Genomic DNA, 18,204 nt, shown 5'->3' with positions numbered 1-18,204 from the left:
TTTGGCTTTGTTTAAAAACAAGACTATTTGATATCATCACACCACTGGCTATAACATCGCACCACTTCACTTTTTAAGGTAATATCTCATAATGCCATGACGTAAAGAGATAGGGGACAAATAAATAGGGGTGGGTTGGGGTAAGAGGAACAGGAAGAGACTAGAGGGCTGACAGGCAGGCAGAGAGAGAGAGTGAGAAAGAGCTCGTCACGGTGATATGTGAAGCATAACTGATAGCAATTAGTTCTCACGAAGAAAACTGTCGTGAATCAGTGATGCCATCCCTAATCAGTGTGGACACAAGAAGCTGATGTTTATCAGAAACTGAACTCCAGCCAAACACAGGTACGATAGACTTATTGAGAGCGTGGGTGGGTAAGGTAATGATTAGCAGGCGGGCAAGTACAATCCAAGATAGGAATTTAGTGCCTTAAAGAAGTGAGCAGGAAACCAGTACTGGTTTTTCATAAACACCCCTCTTGAGATTCTACTATATTATGCTTACAGATACAGTGGCCGTTCAGTCTGTGTCAAACTAGAGGTCTTCTACATGTGTTGTTGCGAGTTAACATTTTAAGAAACTCTATTAGATTACCTAAAACATTTTCTTACAACCAGTTAAACAATCCTAATAATGTACAACAGAACTTCAGTTGATATATTTGTCTTATCTCATTTCTGTCAGGTTTACACTGAGACAGACGTGAATGGAGGTTGTCATGGAATACCCAGGGGTCAAAGTTGAAACAGTAGAAGAGGAGCATTTGGAGGATCTAATCATTATTAAGGAGGGGGATGTTGGGAGAGTTGTTGAGGGAGGGACAGAGCCAATAACAGGCAAGAGCAACGATGAAGACTCCAGTGCGGAAGAGGATGCCACTGCCAGACATGGACAGATTGGAAAAGCCAACACTGAAAGTGGAGATGGAGACAAAAGAAAAAAGGATAACCAAATAAATCAAGCAAAAGGAGAGACTGGGACAGAGGAGGGGGTTGAGCACATTAAAGGGATGGATGAATTGGTAATGGATAGACAGAAAATGGAATGCAAGAAAGAGGGGATGGTGATGGTGGATATAACAGAAAAATACAAAACAACAGAACATGATTTGGAGACGGACAAACCATCACAAGGATTACAAGTTGGCACAAATATACATCTTCCCTCTGACCAGTTGCCCAAAGATACGCTGAGCCCAGAGCATGCCCAAAAACAGGTTTATAACATTTGCTTTCACAAAAAAATACAGACATTTCCCTTGTGCCCACAATTACAATAATTCCGTTAGTGACCGAATACCAGTCTAAACATTTTTGATGTAGCATTAGTTTGATGTAGAAGGGTTTTCTTTCGTATATAGAAAAAGAACAAACAACACCCCAGTGGTGGAAGAATGAGGGGTTCATTTTGTGGTTACAGAATTTGTAGGTGTGGAAATGCCAGCGTGTTTGAAATGAGTAGTGATACCACCCATTTTGAAATCCTTGATAATGGCTACTCTTTCTGCCACCTGCCACCTGTCTTTCCCAGGCTCAACGGTTAACCCCTTACTTCCCAGACGCTCTGTATGACCTGGTTTTTACTCTGCAAGAAGGAAGACGACTCAATGACCAACGGTGCTCGTTCAGAGGGAGGAGAAGGTGCCATTCTGAACCCAACACCTACATTCCGGCCCACAGAGCCCACAGAGGTGATAGAATGTGAAAAAAACTCCCTGTAATCATAACTAACTAAGTGACTGTGGTAAACATAAAAGCTGTTGCAATTAGCTTCCCTTGTTTCCCCATAAACACGCTGACTCATGAAGGGGAAAAGCTGTAAATAACTGTACGGTACCAACATCCATTGAAGCACTTCTATCATATAACGGTGGCAGAGACAGATATTAGGATGTCTTCTGTACATTAGTGAAATATTGAAATAAAATTGCTTGAATGATTAACTAGGACACCAACTGAACTAGGCCACTAAATGTAGCATGTCTCCACTCTCTTTCCTCCCCTTCCATTCCCAACAGTGCATTTCTCCTCAATGACCTCGCTGCAGAAAGATGAGTTCTTTGACTTGCTGGCTACCTCCCAAGGCCGTCGGCTTGACGACCAGCGGGCGGAACTACATGACACCCCACCCCCTAAGCCGAAAGCCAATAAGAAGAGGAGCAGCGTAAAAGATACAAAGCCCAAAAAGTCTGCTCCAATTGCAGTGCAGAACGAGGACTTGTACAATATGATTCTCATGTCGCAGGTAAGTAACTGGCCATCATAAATAATTAAGAATGTGTTCTTAAATTACTTGTCTAATTAAAAAAAGGTTAAATAAAAAATAATAATAACTGTAATCACCCAAGCTGCCCGTAGTCAATTTGACCAAAACACTATTTTGTTATTGTCATAAGCAAAATATAATGTAGGCATCATGTCATATGGTGTTACGTTGATATCATGTTACAGTGCTACATTGTCATTACAGATGAAGGATCTTCATTTGACCACTCTGTTGTTGCTGAGAATTTTCCTGCACCCCAAAAAATGCAGATGAGCTTTGGGATTTAAATAAATGAACAAAAACCAGCACTAACACAGTTATATTAACAGTATTGTAATTTTCATGTAGCTTAATTTTGGCCAGTTTATAGCCTAACCACCGATCATGCAACATTATGGACTAAACATTCAAATGCTGTTGCTGCAGGATTATTTTACTGGTCAAATGAATATCCTACACCTGTGTGTCATGTGCTGTAACATGGGCTTTAGGTATTATGTTGTATGGTGTAACAACATACCATTTCATATGGTGTTACGTAGATGTAATGTCTTGTCTCCGTACCTCAGGTCCAGTGTAAAATTGGCATCAAGCCATGTGGTGTTTCTGTCTGTCTCTGTACTTCAGGCCCAAGGTAGGCTGGAGGAGCAGCGCAGTGCGGCCCCGGGCCCTATGGATGATGAAGACTTCTTTTCCTTACTGCTGAGTGTCCAGGGAGGACGCATGGAAGACCAGAGGACTGAGCTGCCTGGGATTCTGGGAACCTGAGAGATACACATGCTGGAGAGATGGGCTCAAATGGCTCAGAGCATGTGGTGTAGCCCTATAGTGCAATGGCTTTTGCTTCTTATTCACCTGGCCAGACCAGGCATGACCATTTTGTTCTGTTATGGTCTGAGCTGACAGTACCATCTGTATCGATGACTGCATCAGTAATTTAAAAGAAAATATTGTATGTGAATAACAGAGGTGTCAATTCAGTTGCATAATGCTATAAAAACTAATTCCAATGTTTGTTGTATGATATTAAGCTTACAGAGTGGGCAGATTTGTATGTTGACTGCACAATCATTTGGATGATATTCAAAACCCCAAAAGCTTTTGGGTGCTTTAAATGTGTTTATTGCAATTTGAGGAAATTAGTTTTGCCCAACACAGCAGTGAATGAGTATGAATGAGAGTGTTTGTGTTTCCATGTTATATTTCAATACAGCTCCTCACGAGAATAAACTATGTGTTAAAGACTTGCATCAAGAGTGTTTCTAGTTGTTCCCCGAGAACGCTTACTATAAAGTCCCTCAGCCTTTCTCTACTGGACCACTCAATATTCATTATTCATTTGTCAAACAAAAGATATCTGCCTTTACATTACAGTGTTGCAATGCACTAGTGCTGTTTACATACTAAAAGGTCTGGTATGTAATGACATTTAATTCAAAGTAAACGTAAATTCTTTATTTTTATGTAGTTGTGTGGGAAAGCCATATGTTCAGTTCATGCCTATGATTTCAGAGTTCACAAGAGTGTGCAATATAGAAGGGTATATTGCACACTCTTGTGAACTCTGAAATCATAGGCATGAACTGAACATATGGCTTTCCCACACAACTACATAAAAATAAAGAATTTACATTTACTTTGAATTAAATGTCATTACATACCAGACCTTTTAGTATATCCTCAGTCATTTCTTTTCGCAGTTGCTCCATGTGTTTTTGAAAGTTCCATATCACTTTGGGAGGGGATGATACCCTTTTCGTGGTATCCAATTGTTAGTAGTTACTATCTTGTCTCATCGCTACAACTCCCATACGGGCTCTGGAGAGACGAAGGTCGAAAGCCATGCGTCCTCCGAAACACAACCCAACCAAGCCGCACTGCTTCTTAACACAGCGCGCATCCAACCCGGAAGCCAGCCGCACCAATGTGTCGGAGGAAACACCGTGCACCTGGCGACCTGGTTAGCGTGCACTGCACCCGGGACTCGCTAGTGCACGATGAGACAAGGATATCCCTACCGGCCAAACCCTCCCTAACCCAGACGACGCTAGGCCAATTGTGCGTCGCCCCACTGACCACCCGGTCGCGAACCCAGAGTCTCTGGTGGCACAGCTAGCACTGCGATGCAGTGCCCTAGACCACTCCGCCACCCAGGAGGCCCATAAAATAGAGTTTTTGACCTAATTGTCACATAACAGCTAACCATTCATTATTGAAAATATAACTATCAAACCTGCATTACAAAGACCTCACAGCTGAAGGTGTCCTGCTGCATGGTGTGAGTTAATACCCCTCCTTTCCACTTTATGTCCACCCAGTTGTCTTATCCATGGCAGGATCTTCTCATTTTGAAGTATTCTCTTTTTTGTGTAAACATAAGGGAATTCTGATTAGTTATAGGCAAATGAATACACAAGCCAAATGTGTATGCTGATTTCCTTATCACTATAATCTAGTAGTAATTTAGTAGTAAAGGTCATTTCATTTATGCCCCATTCTACACACAGCCTAAATTATAGGCACTGAACCATTTACAGGACAATAATAAAAGTAGCATATAGGATCCAACCCTATCACAGAGTGAATGAATGTAGAGCGTTTATAGACTTTAAGAAAAAAATATGAAGTAACAGTTTCATCAGTACGTGCTTAAAAGAAAGTCATATCACAAATATCACAGATGACAGTGCCCACCAAATCTTTGACAATAGAGAATGAATTGTAAGCACCAAAGTGCGTTTGTAAAAATAATATCTGAAAATGTCAGCTGTTGAACGTAATACTTCTATTTGCAATAGCAATTTATGATATATGCAGTTGAGGAATATTCCATGTACCAACACTACATGAAGGACGGACATAAGACATTCCCACATACAGTATTTACATTTTTTTTTTATTGAAACTTTATTCAACCAGGTAAGCCAGTTGAGAACAAGTTCTCATTTACAACTGCGTGTCACACGGGACTAGGTGTGTGAGGTAAGAATCATTCGCAGAGAGCAGAGAGTTCCAAGGGAGAAGTGCACTTTAATACGGACCAACCTAAAACACAGGGTACCCAGTCGGAGCGCGAACACACCCAACAACACAACCCGTAACACAAGAATAATCCCACACAAAACAAGGGCAGGTTTACTAGCCTTAAATAAGGAAGCCCATCAGGAAAACATAATAGGACACAGGTGCAACTAATAAGACAAAACAAACAGAAAAAGGGATCGGTGGCAGCTAGTAGGCCGGTGACGACGACCCCCGAGCACCGCCCGAAAAGGCAGGGGAGCCAACTTCTGCGGAAGTCGTGACACAGCGACCTGGCCAAGATAAAGCAAAGCAGTGTGACACAAACAACAACACAGAGTTACACATGGAATAAACAATCCTACAGTCAATAGCACAGTAGAAAAGTCTGTATACAGTGTGCGCAAATGAAGTAAGATTAGGGAGGTAAGGCAATAAATAGGCCGTAGTGGCGAAATAATTACAATTTCGCAAATAAAAACTGGAGTGAAGGATGTGCAGAAGATGAATGTGCAAGTAGAGATACTGGGGTGCAAAGGGGCAAAAAATAAAAAATAAATAACAGTATGGGGATGAGATAGTTGGATGGGCTATTTACAGATGGGTTATGTACAGTTGCAATGATCTGTAAGCTGCTCTGATGCTTAAAGATAGTGAGGGAGATATGGGTCTCCAGATTAGATTTTTGCAATTCGTTACAGTCATTTTGCAGTAGAGAACTGGAAGGAAAGGCGGCCAAAGGAGGAATTGGCTTTGGGGGTGACCAGTGAAATATACCTGCTGGAGCGCGTGCTGCGGGTGGGTGTTGCTATGGTGACCAGTGAGCAGAGATAAGGCGGGGCTTTACCTAGCAAGGACTTATAGATAACATGGAGCCAGTGGATTTGGCGACGAATATGAAGTGAGGGCCAGCCAACGAGAGCATACAGGTCGCAGTGGTGGGTGGTATATGGGGCTTTGGTGATGAAACGGATGGCACTGTGATAGACTGCATCCAATTTGCTGAGTAGAGAGTTGGAGGTTATTTTGTAAATGACATCGCCAAAGTCAAGGATCGGTAGGATAGTCAGTTTTACGAGGGTATGTTTGGCAGCATGAGTGAAGAATGCTTTGTTGCGAAATAGGAAGCTGATTCTAGATGTAATTTTGGATTGGAGATGCTTAATGTGAGTCTGGAAGGAGAGTTTACAGTCTAACCAGACACCTACGTATTTGTAGTTGTCCACATATTCTAAGTCAGTACCATCCAGAGTAGTGATGCTGGACGGGCGGGCAGGCAGGTGGGGGCAGCGATCGGTTGAAGAGCATGCAATTAGTTTTACTTGCATTTAAGAGCAGTTGGAGGCCATGGAAGGAGAGTTGTATGGCATTGAAGCTCGTCTGGAGGTTAGTTAACACAGTGTCTGGAGAGAACCAAGGGCTATATCTGTTCCTGGTTATTTTTTTTTGAATGGGGCATGCTTATTTGAGATGGTGAGGAAAGCACTTTTAAAGAATAACCAGGCATCCTCTACTGACGGAATGAGGTCAATATCTTTCCAGGACGATTAGAAAGGCCTGCTCGCTGAAGTGTTTTAGGGAGTGTTTGACTGTGATGAGGGGTGGCCGTTTGACCGCAGACCCATTACAGATGCAGGGTGCCCGTGTTTACGGATTTGGGGTTGTACCTGGTAGGTTCCATGATAATTTGGGTGAGATTGAGGGCATCTAGCTTAGATTGTAGGACGGCCGGGGTGTTAAGCATATCCCTGTTCAGGTCACCTAACAGTACAAACTCTGAAGATAAATGGGGGGCAATTAATTCACATATGGTGTCCAGGGCACAGCTGGGGGCTGAGGGGGCTCTGTAACAAGCGGCAACAGTGAGAGACTTATTTCTGGAAAGGTGGATTTTTAAAAGTAGAAGCTTGAACTGTTTGGGTACAGACCTGAATAGCATGACAGAACTCTGCAGGCTGTCTCTGCAGTAGATTGCAACTCCACCCTCTTTGGCAGTTCTGTCTTGGCAGAAAATGTATACACATACATAGAGGCATTTTTCAGCTCTGATTTTAACACTCAGAATCCAGAATGGATATGACATTGGGGCCAGCACAGGATGTAATACACCCTTACAACAATCTACTTTTTGATCTTCTTGACTTCTTATCTGTTAAACTGCTACTGTGTGTCAAGAAAAGAGCTCCAATTAGGGGTTAGTGTACTCCAGTAAAAAAGGTCTGGTTTAGATGAAAAACTATTGCCCTGTGTCCCCGTTCATAGGGGCATGAGAGACTAGTCAGTGGTAGAATTGAGTTGGCACTTTATTGTCCCAAACACCCACAGACCCACAAGGTTGAGGTTGCTCATGGACAGTAATTAGTATTCTTTTTGTTGTTGTTGCATTGATGCATTGTGTCTTCTAACTGTCCAAGAATAGGATCCAAAGTGTCAACGGTGCCAATTCAAAGTCAAGGGGTGTCTGTGCCTTTCGGATTACTCTCTCTTTACAGAGAACCCCTGTGGTTCAAGTCAAGAGCTACCCTTCCCCTTTCAGTCTGCTCTGCGCATGTCTGAAAGTGACAGAGCCAGCAGCCAAGAGAGTTTTTCACAGTATGTCATAAAAAATTATTACACTTATGAATGTATGTGAAATGCTAATATGTATTAGATCCGGTACAATGGAATAACTAAGACCTGAATTTGAATGCAGAGTGTTCCGATTCCTCCTTCTCTTTCTGTCCAGCAGGGTCAAGCAAAAACACTTGGCCTGGTGGTTCATGCAGATACTGGGGAAGCAATATAGAAATGTACTGATCCCTGAAATGATTTGACCCATATCACAGCTCTCAAAAATCTACCTACATCAATTTTGGAAAAAGGATTTTACTCACAAAAGACGTAGGAAAATGGACAAACTAAAGGGTGTGCAATATAGAAGGGTAGTCAGTGGACATTCTGAACCTTGTTTGAAGTCAGTAGGTCACATGACCAAGGAGCGATTGAAATTTTAAATGTAGAAAAATTCATGTAGAAACATGTGAGATGAAAATGGACAAACTAAAGGGTGTGCAATCTGTAGGCCCACTCAGTGGACATTCTGAATCATGTTTGAAGTCACTAGGTCACATGACCAAGGAGCTATTGAAATTCTACATTTTGAAAAGTTTATGTAAAATCATGTGAGATGAAAATTGACAAACTAAAGGGTGTGCAATATAGAAGGGTAGTCATTGGACATTCTGGATTGTTGTTTGAATTGTTGTTTGAAGTCACTAGGTCATATGACCAATGAGCTATTGAAATTAAAAAATGTAAATAAATAATTTAAAATGGTGCAAGTTGTAAATCAACAAAAATAAGTGTGTGCAATGTGTGTCTATGCCATCGGGTTAGCTACAACCAGTTTTGAAGGTTTTAGGAGTAATGGTTAATAAAGAGCTATTGAAATATGAAAATGTTGATTTGTCACTATGTTGACGGTCCCTAACTGCTATTGGTTAACGTAAGGAAAACTACAGGCGAATATCCAATCTGAAGCTGTCTTCACCTCGGTTGTTCCCCATGTGTAAAAGGCAGAAGAGTGCCTCTGGTCCAGGGCGTTAGTGCGAGATCCTCCACTAGGCGTTGAAGGCGCCCTGGAACAGAGCTAGCAGAAGGGTAGCTAAAGCAAACTATTGTCATTAACTCGTGACCGTAAGCCCGCCCCGTGACATCGTACTTCAAAACAAGGATGCATCTCGATTTTAGAAATGGAATAGTTCGCCACAATCAAAGATCACGTGGATACGGAAAAGCTGTAGAATCAGCATAATTGTCAAGTTCTTATCTACTCAAAGGTAGGATAAGTGTTGATGTAGAATTTTCAATGGGGCACATTTGGCATAGGCTATAACGTTAGCAGGTGTATTCAACTCTTTCTTATTCTACGAGGTCTGGAGCCTGTTGGGTTTCTGTTCTATCTGATCATTATTTGCGCAGACCTGGGTCTGAATCAGTCCCTCCTCCTGATTAGAGGGGAACAAAAAAACGCAGTGGAACTGGCTTCGAGGTCCAGAGTTGAGTTTGACGGGGCTATACGTTTCGTTTGCATGGGTTATGCTTCATTCTAATTATTTCTAAAGCAATTGACAAATCAATTAGATATCAACTCAATGAAAAATCGGATACTTTGTGTTAGTTTACTTCTGATACATTATAACAACATTGTAACATAATTGTAACACCAACTTTCGGCTACTGATGCAATTTGTAATGCATCGCTGAGTTCTCTTCTTGTTCTAAAGCCACCCTTTTCCATTTTAGTCAACAAATGTTGAAGTTGCCATTTTGGCAATAGTTTTTCACAGTTCCTAAAACTATTTTGACCTCATTGCTTTCGCTTCAGATGTTGTCACTTGTCCTGCTGATCCTGTTTCAACCAGGAGAGGGAGGCACCTCACCTATCTCCTGTTACAATGATCAAGGGGAAGCTGTTGACTGGTGAGAAAACAGCTTTGGGCAGACTGAAGATTGAACTGATATGACCTTCTTCCCTTAGGTCTGTTAGCTACTTAGTCACAGACAGTGTGCATAGCAAGGTGTGCAAGAACAACCCAAAGTACTGAGAATCAAACTCTATCTCTCCTCCTCTCTCTATCTCTCTGTTGCTTTCTCTCAGGTTCTATCTCTACAAACTCCCCCATGTTGATCGTGAATTTCCCAACGATGGACAGAGTTATCTACTGATGGACAAAGGGAGCGAGGGATGGACGGATGGAGAAGTGTTGGTGAATGACAGCACTGGAGCCCTGGGGAGGACAGTGGGCCAGCTGTATGAGCAGGGGAAGGTCTGGTTCCTTCTATTATTAATATCTGACCACATCTGAATGAGCTGTGAAACTTAAAGGGAAAATCCACTCAAATACTACCTGTTGATACAGGCTCAAAATGTTTTTTTCATGTTGATATGGCCAGTGACACTTTGTTTCCTGGAAGTCCAATATCTTGAAACTTGACTGCTGACATGCAAACCATTTTGGGACTGTATCAACAGTGGACTAATGATAAAAAATACCAAAAGATAGTTTTTTAGTGTTTTCAAATGAAAGTTTATTTGTCACGTGAAATCCTTACTTACAGGCTCTAACCAATAGTGCAAAAAAGGTGTTAGGTGAACAATAAAACAACAGTAAAAGACAGGGTATATACAGCAGCGAGACTACTAGTTAGGCAGGCTGATTGAGGTAGTATGTACATGTAGATATTGTTAAAGTGACTATGCATATATGATGAACTGAGAGTAGCAGTAGCGTAAAAGAGGGGTTGGTGGGTGGCGGTACACAATGCAGATAGCCCGGTTAGCCAATGTGCGGGCGCACTGGTTGGTCGGCCCAATTGAGGTAGTATGTACATGAATGTATAGTTAAAGTGTCTATGCATATATGATAAACAGAGTAGCAGCAGCGTAAAAGAGGGGTTGGGGGGGGGGAACACAATGCAAATAGTCCGGGTAGACATTTGATTACCTGTTAAGTAGTCTTATGGCTTGGGGGTAAAAATTGTTGAGAAGCCTTTTTGTCCTAGACTTGGCACTCCGGTACCGCTTGCCATGCGGTAGTAGAGAGAACAGTCTATGACTGGAGTAGCTGGGGTCTTTGACAATTTTTCGGGCCTTCCTCTGACACCACCTGGTGTAGAGGTCCTGGATGGCAGGCAGCTTAGCCCCAGTGATGTACTGGGCCGTACACACTACCCTCTGTCGTGCCTTGCGGTCAGAGGCCGAGCAATTGCCGTACCAGGCAATGACGCAACCAGTCAGGATGCTCTCGATGTTGCAGCTGTTGAACCTTTTGAGGATCTCAGGACCCATGCCAAATCTTTTTCATTTCTTGTGGGAGAATAGGCTTTGTCGTGCCCTCTACACGACTGTCTTGGTGTGTTTGGACCATTCTAGTTTGTTGTTGATGTGGACACAGAGGAACTTGAAGCTCTCAACCTGCTTCAATACAGCCCCGTCGATGAGAATGGGGGGCGTGCTCGGTCCTCCTTTTCCTGTAGTCCACAATTATCTCCTTAGTCTTGGTTACGTTGAGGGATAGGTTGTTATTCCGGCACAACACGGCCAGGTTTCTGACCTCCTCCTTATAGGCTGTCTCGTCGTTGTCTGTGATCAGGCCTACCACTGTTGTGTTGTCTGCAAACTTAATGATGGTGTTGGAGTTGTGCCTGGCCATGCAGTCGTGGGTGAACAGGGAGTACAGGAGGGGACTGAGCATGAACACCTGTGGAGCTCCAGTGTTGAGGATCAGCGTGGCAGATGTGTTGCTACCTACCCTCACCACCTGGGCGCGGCCCATCAGGAAGTCCAGGATCCAGTTGCAGAGGGAGGTGTTTAGTCCCAGAATCCTTAGCGTAGTGATGAGCTTTGAGGGTACTATGGTGTTGAACGCTGAGCTGTAGTCAATGAATAGCATTCTCACAGAAGTGTTCCTTTTGTCCAGGTGGGAAAGGGCAGTGTGGAGTGCAATAGAGATTGCATCATCTGTGGATCTGTTTTGGCGGTATGCAAATTGGAGTGGGTCTAGGGTTTCTGGGATAATGGTGTTGATGTGAGCCGTTACCAGCCTTTCAAAGCACTTCATGGCTACGGACGTGAGAGTTACAGGTCTGTAGTCATTTAGGCAGGTTGCCTTTGTGTTCTTGGGAAAAGGGACAATGGTGGTCTGCTTGAAACCTGTTGGTATTACAGACTCAATCAGGGACATGTTGAAAATGTCAGTGAAGACACCTGCCAGTTGGTCAGCACATGCCCGGAGCACACATCCTGGTAATCCGTCTTGCCCCGCACCCTTGTATATGTTGACTTGTTTAAAGGTCTTACTCATATCGGCTACGGAGAGCGTGTTCACACAGTCGTCCGGAACAGTTGATGCTCTCATGCATGCCTCAGTGTTGCTTGCCCTCGAAGCGAGCATAGAAGTAATTTAGCTTGGAACATGTTCCAGTCTGTGCTAGCAAAACAGTCCTGTAGCTTAGCATCTGCTTCATCTGACCAACCACTTTTTTAATAGACTGAGTCACTGGTGCTTCCTGCTTTAATTTTTGCTTGTAAGCAGGAATCAGGAGGATAGAGTTGTGGTTGGATTGACCAAATAGAGGGCGAGGGAGAGCTTTGCACGCGTCTCTGTGTGTGGAGTACAGGTGATCTAGATTTTTTTTCCCTCTGGTTGCACATTTAACATGTTGATAGAAATTTGGTAGAACTGATTTAAGTTTCCCTGCATTAAAGTCTCCGGCCACTAGGAGCGCCGCCTCTGGGTGAGTGGTTTCCTGTTAGCTTATTTCCTTATACAGTTGAATGAGTGCGGTCTTAGTGCCAGCATCTGTCTGTGGTGGTAAATACACAGCCTTAACAGTTTCATTTGCAGTAACACATAGCAGTATTTATTTAGCAGCTATTTTTGGTAGCTGGCCGCTCAGAATGTTTTTTTGTCACAGTGGAATGAGACAGAATGACACAGAAAATAGAAATGTGGAACTATAACTTTTTGTGGGTTGTGTGTTTCACTGTCTAATTTTCACTAAGGAGCAATTGGAGTTTTCTTTTCACCCAGACAGCCATGCTAAATAAATACAGCACATGACGTTATCAAAGAACTAACACTATTGACACTATAACCCTTGTTTCTGAGTTTAGAGTTTACAATATGCATGGAAGTGTATATCTTCTGATGATGAGTGTGTCTACTTTCCCTTGCAGAATGAAGACATTGCATACATCCTGTATAATGACCAGAGACCACCCGAGGAGGGAGAAAGAGGATTTGGTTTCCTTAGTAGCCGAGGTGGCCACACAAAAGGTCAGGACAATATAAACCTCAGCTGTATACTATATACAGGCATCATATTATAATGTTAATCTCAGCACCCAGGCATCTGGCCAGCTACTCCATTTGTAGTATGTTAATGTTTTTGTCAGACAAGAAAGTACTGTTGTGAAATGACTTAGTTTTCAATGAGTGACTGGTATCTCCCTCTCTCCATCTCAGGTGTTGTCTTATTGGACAAGACACAGGGCTACTGGTTGGTCCACAGCACCCCTCATTTCCCCCCTGTAAAGGAAATGGGGCAATATTCCTACCCAGGTAGTGGTGTACATAACGGACAGAACTTCATCTGTGTGACCTACCCACTGGAACGCTTTCAGGCCATTGGTAAGACTGTAATCCAGTATAAGTCATTTGGAATACTATAGGTTTACCATAGAATTCTGAAAAAGGATATTGGATTATCCACCCTGTTATAATGCATGAAACTGTGAATTGTTTCTATTTCATGCGACTGTTTCATGCTGAGGCAGACTCTCTGTGCGTACAACCCGATCCGACTGGGATATGTTCCCCATAGCGTCGGATAATAACGTTGATGAATACGCTGATTCGGTGAGCGAGTTTATTAGCAAGTGCATCGGTGATGTTGTACCCACAGCGTCTATTAAAACCTTCTCCAGCCAGAGACCGTGGATTGGTGGCAGCATTCGTGCAAAACTGAAAGTGCGAACCACTTCTTTAAATCAGGGCAAGGCGACTGGAAACATGACCGAATACAAACAGTGTAGCTATTCCCTCCGCATGGCAATCAAACAAGCTAAGCGTCAGTATAGAGACAAAGTAGAGTTGCAATTCAATGGCTCAGACACGAGAGGTATGTGGCAGGGTCTACAGTCAATCATGGACTACAAAAAGAAAACCATCCCCGTCGCAGACCAGGATGTCCTGCTCCCAGACAAACTAAAAAACTTCTTTGCTCGCTTTGAGGACAATACAGTGCCAACGACACTGTCCATTACCAAAACTAAAATGACTATCGCCCCATAGCATTCACCTCCGTCATCATGAAGTGCTTTGAGAGACTAGTCAATGATCATATCACCTCCACCCTACCTGACACCCTAGACCCACTCCGATTTGCTTACCGCCCCAATAGGTCCACGGATGACGCAATCGCAATCACACTGCCCCAACCCATCTGGACAAGAGGAATACCTATGTAAGAATGCTGTTCAGCGACTACAGCTCAGCATTTAACACCATAGTACCCTCCAAACTAGTCATCAAGCTCGAGACCCTGGGTCTCGACTCCGCCCTGTGCATCTGGGTCCTGGACTTCCTGACGGCCGCCCCCAGGTGTTGAGGGTAGGAAACATCTCCACCCGCTGATCCTCAACACTGGGGACCCACAAGAGTGCGTTCTCAGCCCTCTCCTGTACTCCCTGTTCACCCATGACTGCGTGGCCATGCTCGCCTCCAACTCAATCATCAAGTTTGCAGACGACACTACAGTGGTAGGCTTGATTACCAACAACGATGAGATGGCCTACAGGGAGGAGGTGAGGGCCCCTCGGAGTGTGGTGTCAGGAAAATAACCTCACACTCAACGTCAACAAAACAAAGGAGATGATCGTGGACTTCAGGAAACAGCAGAGGGAGCACCCCCCCCCCCCCCCTATCCACATCGACGGGACAGTAGTGGAGAAGGTGGAACGTTTTAAGTTCCTCGGCGTACACATTACGGACAAACTGAAATGGTCCACCCACACAGACAGCGTGGTGAAGAAGGCGCAACAGTGCCTCTTCAACCTCAGGAGGCTGAAGAAATTTGGCTTGTCACCAAAAACACTCACAAACTTTTACAGATGCACAATCGATAGCATCCTGTCGGGCTATATCACCACCTGGTACGGCAACTGCTCCGCCCACAACCGTAAGGCTGTCCAGAGGGTAGTGAGGTCTGCACAACACATCATCGGGGGCAAACTACCTGCTCTCCAGGACACCTACACCACCCAATGTCACAAGAAGGCCGAAAAGATCATCAAGGACAACAACCACCCGAGCCACTGCCTGTTCACCCCGCTATCATCCAGAAGGCAAGGTCAGTAAAAGGTGCATCAAAGCTGGGACAGAGAGAATGAAAAACAGCTTCTATCTCAAGGCCATCCGACTGTTAAACAGCCATCACTAACATTGAGTGGCTGCTGCCAACATACTGACTCAATCTCTAGCCACTTCAATAATTAATAATTGGATGTAATAAATGTATCACTAGTCACTTTAAACAATGCCACTTTATATAATGTTTGCATACCCTACACTACTCATCTCATATGTATATACTGTACTCTATACCATCTACTGCATCTTGCCTATGCCGTTCGGCCGTCGCTCATCCATAATATTTTTAAGTACATATACTTATTCATTACTTTACACTTGTGTGTATAAGGTAGTTGTTGTGAAATTGTTAGCTTACTTGTTATATATTACTGCATGGTTGGAACTAGAAGCACAAGCATTTCACTACACTCATATTACAGTAACATCTGCTAACCATGTGTATGTGACAAATAACATTTGATTTGATTTGACAAGGTGGGAAATCCGTCGACGTGCCCTTGAGCAAGGCACTTGACCCTCATTTTCCCCAGGGGTGCCTTACTATTATTGCTGACCCTAAACACTTCTCCACAGTAATAGTGGGTCTCTAATGATAAAGTACTGCTGACCCTATCACTGAAAAACCTGCATGCAGTGAACAAAGAAAATACAATGAACTCATTATTACGCAACAGTTAATAAAGCCACATTAATGTTGACACAACAATTGTGAACCAAAAATAACATTTGCATAAACAATTTAGGTTATTAGCATTTTAGCATAGTGTAGTAGCAAGTGCCACTACAACCTGGCTAGCAAATGGTGCTGTTACCATAGTGACAGATAGGGTTATCCTCTATGGCACTGTAACTATAGACGCCGTACTCCTCCCGCTGTGCGATGTTTGCTTTGTAAGTTCCATGTCTCTTGTGGAGTTATACTGAACAGAAATATAAACGCAGCATGCAACGTCTGGTGAGTATGCAGGCCATGGAAGAACTGGGCCATTTTCAGCTTCCAGGAATTGTTTACATATCCTTGTAACATGGGTCTGTGCATTATCATGCTGAAACATGAGGTGATGGCGGTGGATGAATGGTATGACAATGGGCCTCAGGATCTCGTCATGGTATCTCTGTGCATTCAAATTGCCATTGTTAAAGTGCAATTGTGTTTGTTGTCCATAGCTTATGCCTGCCCTTACCATAACCCCACTGCCACCATGGGATAAGGCGTAAGGCGCTACCGAGGGTAGTGCGAAGGGCCCAGTACATCACTGGGACCAAGCTTCCTGCCATCCAGGACCTATATAGTAGGCGGTGTCAGAGGAAAGCCACATAAAATTGTCAGAGACTCCAGTCACCCAAGTTATAGACTGTTTTCTCTGCTACCGCATGGCAAGCGATACCGGAGCGCCAAGTCTAGGACCAAAAGGCTCCTCAACAGCTTCTACCCCCAAGCCATTAGACTGCTGAACAATTCATAAATATCGCCACAGGACAACATTGACCCCCCACCCTTACCCCCTCTTGTACACTGCTACTACTCGCTGTTTGTTTGTTACATATTCATAGTCACCTTGCCCCCACCTACATGTACAGATTACCTCAACTAGCCTGTACCCCCCCACACTGACTCAGTACCGGTGCCCCCTGTATATAGCCTTGTTATTGTTATTCTTATTGTGTTACTTTTTATTATTACTTTTTATTTTAGCCTACCTGGTAAATATTTTCTTCTTCTTGAACTGCACTGTTGGTTAAGGGCTTGTAAGTAACATTTCACGGTAAAGTCTACACTTGTTGTATTCGGCGCATAAAGTTTGAATTGATTTGATACTCTGTTCACAACGTTGACATCAACAAACCTCTCGCCCACACAACGCCATATATGTGGTCTGCAGTTGTGAAGCCGGTTGAACATACTGCCAAATTCTCTAAAATGACGTTGGATGCCGCTTATGGTAGAGAAATTAACATTAAATTATCTAGTAACAGCTCTGGTGGATATTCCTGCAGTCAGCATGACAATTGCATGCTCCATCAAAACTTGAGACATTTGTGGCATTGTAATGTGTGAAAAAACTGCACATCTTAGAGTGGCATTTTATTGTCCCCAGTACAAGGTGCACCTGTGTAATGATCATGCTGTTTAATCAGCTTCTTGATATGCCACACCTGTCAAGTGGATGGATTATCTTTGCAAAGGAGAAATGCTCACTAACAGTGCACAACATTTGAGAGAAAAAAGCATTTTGTGTGTATGGAACATTTCTGGGATCTTTTATTTCAGCTCATGAAACATGGGACCAACACTTCACGTGTTGTGTATATATTTTTGTTCAGCTTAAGATGAGTGTCATTAAATTGTGATGGGAGTTCTCAGTGGAGGCCAACTTTCATCGTCCTCAAAGCATTGTCTTTTCAATCTTTTTAATCTCATCTTAGCCACAGTCAGTGGTCTAATACGTACGGGCATTTGTCTGCTACTCTGTTTGAAAATTTTGAAAAGTCATCATACTAATAAGTCATGTAATAAGTCATAGATTAAGATAGTACTTGTCTTGAAGCTTGGTGCCTATTGAATCAGACAGACAGACAGACAGACAGACAGACAGACAGACAGACAGATTGATCAGTCAATTCATAATGATTTGCTTTACTTTTTACAAAATCCATTGATTGAAATGTTTGAAGTGTTCAATTGACATGTATTATGTTTTACATTGCAGGAGAGCAGTTGCAGATCAACCAGCCCAATGTGTATGACTGTGGTGTCCCTGCTTCCTTGGCCTCTCTGGTGCCCGCACTGGCTGACGTCTGTAACAACAGCCAAGGGCAGATGGCCTATAGCAGCTTACCGCACACCCAACCCGCATCCAATCGCAGCGTGTCCCTCACCTCATTGGGTGGAACCGAGTTCATCAGCTTTGCCAAGGGGAGATCATTCAATAATGGTAAGGAACAATTTAGAAACTATTTGTTTGTCATTTTTTAAACAGTTGAAGTGTTGTTTAATTT

General features: G+C 43.2%; 2 protein-coding genes across 3 annotated transcripts in view; both read left to right on the top strand.

Moving 5' to 3' along the window:
* Window positions 1-145: 145 nt before the first annotated feature.
* Window positions 146-3,510, top strand: LOC139380610 (uncharacterized). The gene is made up of 5 exons (XM_071123471.1): window positions 146-345; window positions 686-1,217; window positions 1,532-1,691; window positions 2,019-2,245; window positions 2,894-3,510. The coding sequence occupies exons 2-5, from the start codon at window positions 708-710 to the stop codon at window positions 3,032-3,034; spliced, it is 1,038 nt and encodes a 345-aa protein (XP_070979572.1). The 5' UTR covers window positions 146-345; window positions 686-707; the 3' UTR covers window positions 3,035-3,510.
* Window positions 3,511-8,830: 5,320 nt separating this feature from the next.
* Window positions 8,831-18,204, top strand: part of LOC139365458 (deoxyribonuclease-2-alpha-like) — an 11,748-nt gene continuing 2,374 nt past the window's right edge. The window contains exons 1-6 of one of the 2 annotated variants that reach the window (XM_071102810.1): window positions 8,831-9,105; window positions 9,654-9,748; window positions 9,927-10,095; window positions 13,008-13,107; window positions 13,297-13,461; window positions 17,916-18,140. In XM_071102810.1, the coding sequence (XP_070958911.1) occupies window positions 9,654-9,748; window positions 9,927-10,095; window positions 13,008-13,107; window positions 13,297-13,461; window positions 17,916-18,140 (754 nt within the window). In that variant the 5' untranslated portion in view covers window positions 8,831-9,105. Of the gene's footprint in view, window positions 9,106-9,653; window positions 9,749-9,926; window positions 10,096-13,007; window positions 13,108-13,296; window positions 15,182-17,915; window positions 18,141-18,204 lie in introns of both variants that reach the window. The other variant, XM_071102811.1, reaches the window with a different exon arrangement.

Source organism: Oncorhynchus clarkii, chromosome 2 (assembly GCF_045791955.1).
Source record: "Oncorhynchus clarkii lewisi isolate Uvic-CL-2024 chromosome 2, UVic_Ocla_1.0, whole genome shotgun sequence".
Taxonomy (NCBI): domain Eukaryota; kingdom Metazoa; phylum Chordata; class Actinopteri; order Salmoniformes; family Salmonidae; genus Oncorhynchus; species Oncorhynchus clarkii.
The sequence above is the reverse complement of the archived record's forward strand: the minus strand, read 5'-3'. Positions and strand labels throughout refer to the sequence as shown.

What these genes read in the sequence shown, in the direction of transcription:
- LOC139380610 (XM_071123471.1), top strand. Translation starts at nt 708, where the DNA reads ATGGAGGTTGTCATGGAATACCCAGGGGTCAAAGTTGAAACAGTAGAA. An exon ending in CAGAGCATGCCCAAAAACAG is followed by an intron (nt 1,218 to 1,531) that starts GTTTATAACATT and finishes TGTCTTTCCCAG; the next exon opens with GCTCAACGGTTAACCCCTTA. An exon ending in GGCCCACAGAGCCCACAGAG is followed by an intron (nt 1,692 to 2,018) that starts GTGATAGAATGT and finishes CATTCCCAACAG; the next exon opens with TGCATTTCTCCTCAATGACC.